Source organism: Poecilia reticulata, chromosome 11 (assembly GCF_904066995.2).
Source record: "Poecilia reticulata chromosome 11, P_reticulata-male-v2, whole genome shotgun sequence".
Taxonomy (NCBI): Eukaryota; Metazoa; Chordata; class Actinopteri; order Cyprinodontiformes; family Poeciliidae; genus Poecilia; species Poecilia reticulata.
This window is the reverse complement of record NC_088840.1, coordinates 25,331,437-25,341,831: the sequence shown is the minus strand read 5'-3', so window position 1 is coordinate 25,341,831 and position 10,395 is coordinate 25,331,437. Positions and strand designations below refer to the sequence as shown.

The following is a 10,395-nucleotide window of genomic DNA, read 5'->3' as shown; positions in this document are numbered from 1 at the left end:
TGTGTGCTTATTACTGTAAAAGAGAAAGAGTCTGCATGCCCTGCTGTGAGAGTTTAACAGCCTGGTAACCACCCAACAAAATCACAAAAGTTTTAGTGCATGAAACAAAGTGAAAACTCTACATGTAGCTATGTGTATAATAGAGCCAAAACCTGAAAGAATATTGTTATATACAACAACATAATTGTACTATTGTAGCAAATTTAGACAAAATGCACTGTAATGTCACTAAACATTTGACATGTATGCAGGCAACAGGACACTTTCTGGGTATCACCAAAGACTCCTGTTTTCATAGCAAATGTTTTGCAGCAAGGGCAAAAGTTTCTGAACCGACTGATTCTCTGCTGATGTGTCAGAACCCCTGTGATCGGGTTTCTTGTGTCACACAGTGCTGCTGTACTATCTTTGAAAAACAAAGTTTATTTGGTATTTTTAAAAAGAAGTTTATTTATTCCAAAGAAACTGCAATGGAAATAATATTGGTATACTTTAAAAATTACATGTTCGTAGATTATTTGATGCATGCTTTAAACTGTAAATGTAATATTTGTTAATAATCAAGATGTTCTAAGTTTGAGGCCAGTTCATGAACCTTGGTTTCCTCTGGTTGCCATAGTAACTCTACATTACAACTTCTAAGAAAGATCTAGACATGTCAAAAATGATCTGGTCCAGGCAGACCAAATACATACCAGCTTTAGAAATTCCAATAAATCATTGTATTTTCTGACACAAAGAGCAATCACAAACATATATGTATCTTTCGACAATATGTCAGTTATGAAATTATATTTTTATAGTAGAAAATATCAGTTCCTTTGCTCAGGAAATGGCTTAACAAGCAACAATGTTTACTCAAAATGTCTGTGGTAAATGTGACAGTCGCTATATTCACATTAATAAAAACACTGTAAAATCAGATTGTCAGTTTTGTCACATTTATTCAGAGGAGTGACTGCCTGTCAAAACATTTTTCACATTTCTTGCCTTTCTTTTAGCATGTGGCTTTTGGAGACTGTTAGTGGTTGGGATCCCTTTTTTGTGAACATGTTCCAGTGTCATAGCGTGAAATGAAACCCAACAATGTTCTCAGTTTGTGTTTAGTAGATCATTTTCAGTAAAAGAATTGGGCCAAAACAGGGACTGGTTGGGATTCAGTGAGGGAATAATGAGGAAAAAAAGCAATGCCTGAAATAAAAAGACTGAGACAGACCAGGTTAGTTTGTTGGAGCACAAAAAGCAGAGATGTTTTTGATCATAAGGCATGACTCCTAGAAAGCTTGAGAGGTAAATGGAGATGAAAGGTAGGAAAAAGGAGACGGAGTGATGGATCAAAAAACAAGGGCTGGCACAAAAAAGGAAAGATCTCCACATATTCTTTTACTGGTTTATTTTTCTTGTTAGATTTTATTGCAGCACAGCTTACTATCAATGATTCGGATAGTTATGGTTTGACTTTGAAGAAACTTCTTGTCTTTTCTCTTTAGATGATGAAATACCTCGAAATAACCAATACTATTTACAGCCTGCATGGGTTGTGGCTTGAATTACACTGATCTTATATTTTCAAAGGTCATTCCTCAATAGGTGTTAAGAAGGCAAATAAAGATTTTCCTATAGATTATTGCGATGCGTTTCAGTAAGTCCACCTACCTGTAATTGTAACATCATTTCAGCATTTTTCATGTTGAAAAAAGTCCAGTAAGAAGTGTTTTTTGGAGTGTTTTCTAAAGTGAAGAATTATGCCTCGGCTCTTAAAATATGTGTGCAAATGTTATGCAGTGTGTTTGTCAGTTTCCAAACTGACATGATGTTCTGAATTGATTGTGATCTGGAGGGTCTGTCCTGTGCATCATACAGAACACCTGTTGAAAAATGAAGCATGTGCTGTTAAACATTCTGTATTGTTAAGTATGCAAAGCATTCATGATGTGCCCACATCATAAAGTTCAGTATGAAGGATATTAGATGGATGGGAAGGTGGCACATACTCAATTTGCTTTTTACTCTTTGTTCAAACCTGATCGTCTTGGATTTAAGGTTTAGTCATCTATCATGTTGAAATTCAAACCCTGATTTTTTACATTGACCAGGCTGTGGAGTGTAGCGCTAACCAAGACGGGCTACTAGTGATAGCGCTAACCAAGATGGGCTACTAGTGATAGCGCTAACCAAGACGGACCATTAGTGATAGCGCTAACCAAGACGGGCTAATAGTGATAGCGCTAACCAAGACGGGCTACTAGTGATAGCGCTAACCAAGATGGGCTACTAGTGATAGCGCTAACCAAGACGGACCATTAGTGATAGCGCTAACCAAGACGGGCTAATAGTGATAGCGCTAACCAAGACGGGCTACTAGTGATAGCGCTAACCAAGACGGGCTACTAGTGATAGCGCTAACCAAGACGGGCCAATAGTGATAGCGCTAACCAAGACGGGCTAATAGTGATAGCGCTAACCAAGACGGGCTACTAGTGATAGCGCTAACCAAGATGGGCTAATAGTGATAGCGCTAACCAAGACGGGCTAATAGTGATAGCGCTAACCAAGACGGGCTACTAGTGATAGCGCTAACCAAGACGGGCTAATAGTGATAGCGCTAACCAAGACGGGCTACTAGTGATAGCGCTAACCAAGACGGGCTAATAGTGATAGCGCTAACCAAGACGGGCTACTAGTGATAGCGCTAACCAAGACGGGCTAATAGTGATAGCGCTAACCAAGACGGGCTAATAGTGATAGCGCTAACCAAGACGGGCTAATAGTGATAGCGCTAACCAAGACGGGCTAATAGTGATAAAAAAATCTCCAGAGAATAGGTGAAACATAAGCGTGCAAAATGGGAGGCACTACACATGTATCTGTCAAAGCAAGACTCTACTTACTGAGTAAAATGGACAGAACAGAGTGAATGTATCATTTACTGTATGTTGCATCACAACGCAATGCAGAGCGACGTGTGGAAATGGCATGACGGACCTTTACACTGCAGGGGGCCGCTGGCTAATGATACAAGATCATAAGTCAGGCCAGGGCAGGAGTGAGACGCAGTCACATAAAAGTGTTTGTGCTGACTCCATCATTATGTTTTTGTTTAGTATTCCAATGTTACATTGTAAGTGAAAATATAGACCCTTAGTGACACCTAGTGGACATCGTTCACACACTTAATTTGGTCAGTCGAGCAGAACTTGTCCAGTTGCACGCATGGTGTCATCGATTGTCCGTCAGACACGTTTGTTCCTTGGACACTATTTGTCTGTAAGTTCATTTTATTAATTGTAATTTCAGTATTGTGTTATATTTTATAAGAAAAGTTTGATGTTTCCCAACTAGACTTTATTGCTACATCGTTAGCTAATTGGTGATAATTAAGAACCATCTGTTTGCTGTAGTCTAGTTGTTTTCTGTATATTATCTAATGGACATGTATGTGCTTTGTTACAGTTTTACAAAAATCAACAGTTGAAAATAAAACAACAAAACTATCAAGGACTGGATTATTTTCAACTAAAGTGTTAGCTAGCTGTCTAGCTTTGTAAGTACACACATCGTGAGGGCAGCATAGTAAAAAGACAACTACGCAGCGGGTTCAAACAAGTCATGAGTCTACGTTCTGGCAAGAGATATACGAAGGACTACGCCAAGGACACCATGGAGCCACCAAATGCGGCAGAGCAAGACAGAGATGCCAGTCTGCCAGCTGAGAGGAAAACCCCTCTGCAAGCAAGTTATGTTGCATCGCAGTCATCCAAAAAATCATCTCGTTCTTCACAACGGTCAAGCAGGACGTCAGTATCAACTGCTTCGTCAGCAGTTAAGGCACGGGCCAAAGCTAAAGCTGCTCAGGCTCAACTGGCGTATGCGGAAAAGGAAGCTAGCGTGATGAAACAGAGAGCTGACCTTGAAGCCAGTCTCCACATTCTTCAAAGCCAGAGAGTTGCTGCCGCTGCTGAGGCCGAAGCTGCGGCTTACGAAGAGGAGGAGATTGAAAGCGGGGAGAAGCTAAGAGAACTGCACACTCCAGAAAAACCACTCAGTCCTATTGAGCGTACTAGCAACTATATCAAGCAGCATGCAGAGCTATTTCGTGACGCTTCGCCACTGGAAAGAGCTCCTGATTCTAGAGAAGCAGTTGTGAAACATGAGGCAGAATCCACCACACGGCAAGGATACAGATATCCAGACTTGGAGAAAATGGAGTTGAAACGCGAAAAACCAAGCATGTGGCGTCAACCTCACACATTAGACAGAACTCAGCAGCCTCATCAAGCGGATAGAGGGTTTGAAGCAGAGCCACAAGGAGCACAGGATCTTGCAAAATACTTGATGAGACGTGAGTTTGTCAGTTCTGGTCTTTTAAAATTTGACGACCGCCCTGAACACTATTGGTCATGGAAAGCATCTTTTCGTGGTGCCACGCAGGACTTGAACCTGACACCCAGAGAGGAACTGGACTTGATGGTTAAATGGCTGGGGTTAGATTCATCACAACAAGCAATGAGAATTCGTTCTGTGCACGTTCTTAATCCCACAGCAGGACTCGGCATGGTGTGGCAACGTTTAGAGGAATGCTATGGAATGCCAGAAGTTATAGAAAATGCACTATTCAAGAAAATTGAAAACTTTCCAAAGCTAACAAACAAAGACAATGGAAAGCTACGAGAACTTGGTGACATTCTACTGGAGCTAGAATGTGCAAAGGCAGAAGGATATTTGCCTGGCCTTGCTTATCTGGACACAGCTCGTGGCGTGAATCCCATAGTGGAAAAGATACCTCACAGTTTACAAGAAAAATGGATAACTCGAGCATCCAAGTACAAAGAGGAATATGCAGTGCCATTTCCTCCATTCTCTTTCTTCTCTCAGTTCATCAGAAACCAGGCTAAGGTGAGAAATGATCCTAGCTTTGTGTTTACCACCTCAAGCAGCTACATATTCTCAAAGTCAGATAAGAAGACCAGGTACAACAGCAGTCTTTCGGTGTCAACACACAAAACAGAAATTCCTTCAAAATCTGCAGATTGCACTACTCTTTCCTCAAAGAAAAAGCTCATAGATCCAGCTCGGGAATGTCCAATTCACAAAAAGCCACATCCACTTCAGAAGTGCAGAACCTTTAGGAACAAACCTATTGGAGAACGCAAAGCTTATCTTAAAGATAACTATATCTGCTACAGGTGTTGCGGATCGACTCAGCACATGGCAAAGGATTGCAAGGCAACCATCAAATGTTTTGAGTGCCAAAGTGAGGCACACGTAACAGCTTTACATCCAAATCCTCTTTCAACTACAACTGAGAGCTGTGAATCGGACAAAGAGGAAAGCGGGGAGCCAGGTGAAGATACACCCATCACAACAAAGTGCACAGAGGTTTGCAATAACCTGAAAGGTTCACGCTCATGTGCTAAGATTTGTTTAGTTAAAGCATACCCTGCAGGAAGACAGGACAAAGCAGTTAAAATGTATGCCGTTCTTGATGAGCAGAGTAACAAATCGCTCGCAAAGACAGAGTTTTTTGACTGGTTTGGAGTTAAAGCCAGCACAGCTCCATACACATTAAAAACCTGTTCTGGAACTACAGAGATGTCCGGCAGAAGAGCTGATAATTTCATTCTCAAGTCTATGGATGGAAAAGTACAGATACCACTTCCTACCTTAATTGAATGTGACATGGTGCCAGATGACAGACTGGAAATACCTTCACCTGAAGCAGCACAACATCACTCTCATCTAAAGTCAATCGCCCATAAGATTCCAGCAGTGGACCCAGAGGCTCCCATCCTACTGCTGCTAGGAAGAGACGTCCTACGAGTCCATAAGGTGAGAGAGCAAATAAATGGACCTCATGACGCTCCATATGCACAACGACTCGACTTGGGTTGGGTTGTAGTGGGTGATGTTTGTGTGGGAAGTTTTCATGGATCTACAAAGGTCAGTGCTTTTAAGGCTAACGTGCTGCAGACTGGGCGCACATCCTTTCTCAGTCCATGTCCAAATGGTATCCAAGTAAAGGAGAGCTATGGCACCTCACAACAGCATCAGATCCATTCCCTTGTTTGTGGAGACATTATTCAACCTATGTACTCAGAGAATCAGGACCATTCAGTGTTCGAAAGATCCAAGGATGATAATAAATCAGGATTGTCAGTAAACGACAAAGTTTTTCTGAGCATTATGGACAAAGAAGTCTACCAAAATGAGGATCACAGTTGGGTAGCTCCTTTACCATTTCACTCTCCAAGACAGCTTCTTCCAAGTAACCGGAAACATGCAATAAAGCGTCTTGACTCACTCAGGAAAACGTTGGAGAGAAAGCCAGAAATGAAAGAACACTACAAGGAGTTCATCCAGAAAATGCTTGATAAAGACCAAGCTGAACTAGCACCCCCTTTAGAAGAAGATAAGGAACACTGGTATCTTCCAACATTTGGTGTCTATCACCCAAAAAAACCAGGACAGATCAGGGTGGTGTTTGATTCAAGTGCTGCATATGAAGGAGTGTCTTTAAATGATGTACTTCTAAAGGGCCCAGATTTGAACAACACTCTGATAGGAGTTCTTCTGAGGTTTCGAAGAGAACTGGTAGCTGTCACAGCAGATGTACAGCAGATGTTCTACTGTTTTCTTGTCAGAGAAGATCATAGAGATTATCTCCGTTTCCTCTGGTATGAAGATAACAATCTTGACAAGAACATTGCAGAGTACAGAATGAAGGTCCACGTGTTTGGAAACACACCATCACCTGCCGTTGCTATATACTGCATGAGACGAGCTGCTGAAAAGGGTGAAAATGAACACGGTTCTGATGCAAGACAGTTTGTGGAGAGACAGTTTTATGTTGACGATGGACTAATTTCAGTGACCACACCTGATGAAGCAGTAGACCTCCTGAAAAGGACAAAACAGATGCTTGCAGAATCCAATATAAGACTGCACAAGGTAGCATCAAACAGCAACCAAGTCATGGAAGCATTACCTAAGGAAGACCGAGCAAGTGACCTGAAGGAGCTGGAGCTTGGTGCAGATCCACTCCCTCTCCAGCGCAGCCTTGGACTTTCTTGGAATTTAGAAACTGACAGCTTTACATTTCAGGTTTCAAGCGAACCAAAGCCATTCACTAAGAGAGGCATTCTGTCAACAGTAAATAGTCTTTTCGATCCTTTGGGATTCGTGGCCCCAATAATAATGCAAGGAAAAGCACTTCTGCGTGAACTCTCATCACAACAAGACGAGTGGGATTCTCCACTACCTTCTGAGAAAGAAGCAGAATGGAACGCATGGAAAAACTCTCTGAAAGCCTTGGAGGTTTTACACATCAGGAGGAGTTATTTCTCCATTTCACCCACATCACTGCAAAAGAAAGAGTTATGCATTTTTTCAGATGCATCTACACTCGCGATAGGAGCAGTAGCCTACATAAGAGCAGTTGATGTTGATGGAACATATCATGTTGGCTTTGTCATGGGTAAGTCCAAGCTAGCTCCAAAGCCTGTACACACCATTCCACGCCTTGAACTCTGTGCTGCTGTGTTGGCTGTACAGTTGTACGAGGTGATCCAAGAGGAAATGGATGTTAGTGTGGATGCAGTTACGTTTTTTACAGACAGCAAGATTGTGCTTGGCTACATCCATAATTCTTCAAGAAGATTTTATGTTTATGTTTCCAACAGAGTGACAAGAATCAGACAATCCTCTTGTCCAAACCAGTGGCGTTATGTTTCCACAAATCAGAACCCTGCAGACCACGCTACCCGGTTTGCTGCAGCAGAGTGCTTTCAACAGACCAGCTGGTTTACAGGTCCCAGTTTTTTGACATCAGACTCTGCAGAAAAGCCCCCTGAAACCAACAACTTTAGTCTGGTGGAACCTGAAACAGATGTTGAGATCCGACCCATTGTGACAGTGATGACCACCAACACCTCATCAGGTCAGCTAGGTTCGCATCGATTTGAACGATTCTCAGATTGGACAAGACTCGGCAACACTATCGCCAGACTCATGAGTGTTGTTGTTTCCTTCAAGAAGAACCACGAGGATGCAAAATGTGAAACAGGAAAATGTTTTACAAAAATACTCGGCACAGAGGAGCTCAAAAAGGCGGAAACTCTAATAATTTATGTCATCCAACACGAGGCTTTCAAAAAGGAAATTAAGAGCCTGGAGAAGGAAGAGACATTTCCTAAACAAAGCCCACTTAAGAAACTTAATCCTGTAAAGGACAGTAAGGATTTACTGAGAGTTGGAGGTCGTATTTCATCTGCAGAGATGTCAAACGAGGAGAAACATCTGCTGATCATTCCCCGAACATGCCACATTGCTACATTACTTGTGAGATTCTTTCATAAGGAGGTGGCTCACCAAGGCCGCCACATAACGGAAGGAGCGATTCGAGCCGCCGGCTATTGGATTATCGGAGCCAAGCGTCTGGTGTCTTCTGTAATCCATAAATGCGTTATCTGCCGAAAGCTACGGGGACATCCACAAAATCAGAAAATGGCAGATCTGCCTACAGACAGACTTGCGCCTGAACCCCCTTTCACAAATGTGGGCCTTGATGTCTTTGGACCATGGACCATCAGTACACGTCGCACAAGAGGAGGAAGTGCTAATAGTAAACGGTGGGCCGTCCTTTTTACTTGTATGTCTACCAGAGCTGTACACATAGAGTTGGTGGAATCCATGTCAACAGATAGCTTTATCAACGCTCTGAGGAGATTTTTCGCTATCCGTGGTCCTGCCAAACTTCTCCGATCTGACAGAGGAACCAACTTTGTGGGTGCATGCAGAGAACTGAACATCAACTCCAAAGATGCAGCAGTTGAGTCCTATCTCCAAAGCAAAGGATGCACATGGATTTTTAACCCTCCGCATTCATCGCACATGGGTGGTTCATGGGAGAGACTTATTGGTGTAGCCAGACGCATTCTGGATGCTATGTTACTCCAATCAGGACACACTCATCTCACACATGAGGTTTTGAGCACTCTCATGGCTGAAGTCATGGCGATCATGAATGCCAGACCTCTGGTGCCTGTGTCTAATGATCCTGAGATGCCAACCATCCTCACTCCAGCTATGCTGCTTACTCAGAAGACAAGCACAGTGTCAGCTCCGTCTGGTGAATTCAAGGTGGGTGTTCTGCAAGGCAAACAATGGAAACATGTCCAGTGTCTTGCAGACACATTTTGGAAGAGATGGAAACAAGAATATTTGTCCACTCTACAAGTGCGCAGGAAATGGACTCAGCAAGAAAAGAATATAAAGGTGGGAGATGTTGTTTTGCTTAAAGACAGCCAAGCCCACAGGAACGACTGGCCCATTGGGATCATTGTGAAAACCCTACCGAGCAGCGACAAGATCGTACGCAAGGTAGAAGTGAAGATAACAAAAGGAGGACATGCCAAGATTTTCCTAAGACCCGTTTCAGAGATTATTGTTCTGCTTTCTGAAGGAATTTGAATGGACAAGAGACAGTTTTCTGTTATTATGGTGACAAAATAATATTTTGTCAAGCGGGGAGTGTGCTGACTCCATCATTATGTTTTTGTTTAGTATTCCAATGTTACATTGTAAGTGAAAATATAGACCCTTAGTGACACCTAGTGGACATCGTTCACACACTTAATTTGGTCAGTCGAGCAGAACTTGTCCAGTTGCACGCATGGTGTCATCGATTGTCCGTCAGACACGTTTGTTCCTTGGACACTATTTGTCTGTAAGTTCATTTTATTAATTGTAATTTCAGTATTGTGTTATATTTTATAAGAAAAGTTTGATGTTTCCCAACTAGACTTTATTGCTACATCGTTAGCTAATTGGTGATAATTAAGAACCATCTGTTTGCTGTAGTCTAGTTGTTTTCTGTATATTATCTAATGGACATGTATGTGCTTTGTTACAGTTTTACAAAAATCAACAGTTGAAAATAAAACAACAAAACTATCAAGGACTGGATTATTTTCAACTAAAGTGTTAGCTAGCTGTCTAGCTTTGTAAGTACACACATCGTGAGGGCAGCATAGTGTTGTTGAGAATTAAAACCTCCAACTCAATGCTGTAATATCTCTTTGATGGCTTTCGCTTTGCTCTGAGAAAATAGGGCCATGAAACACTCACACTTCCATCACTCAAACACATCACCAGACCACCTGGTCCAGTTTGTTATTGACAACAAAGCTGATTGAATCACTCGGATACCGGCCCTTCACCCTCCCCCCTACCATCACTCCATATTATTTTATGGAAGAGGTAAAAAAAAAAAACTTCCAGTATTTCCTGATAAATTGATAAGCTACAAGTCAAAGGAGAATTTCATTTGACCTTGTAGCCGTTTAATCAGACTTTCTATTTCAAAATGTATAATTTAATTTGTGATATGCTTTAAGC

The 10,395-nt window shown here is 42.0% G+C and overlaps 1 protein-coding gene across 1 annotated transcript; it reads left to right on the top strand.

The window, feature by feature from the left end:
• Window positions 1-2,853: 2,853 nt before the first annotated feature.
• On the top strand, window positions 2,854-10,185 carry LOC108166090 (uncharacterized). Its single transcript, XM_081612904.1, has one exon. It carries the CDS (start codon window positions 3,610-3,612, stop codon window positions 9,466-9,468), a length of 5,859 nt encoding a protein of 1,952 aa, XP_081469030.1. The 5' UTR covers window positions 2,854-3,609; the 3' UTR covers window positions 9,469-10,185.
• The last annotated feature ends 210 nt before the right edge of the window (window positions 10,186-10,395 follow it).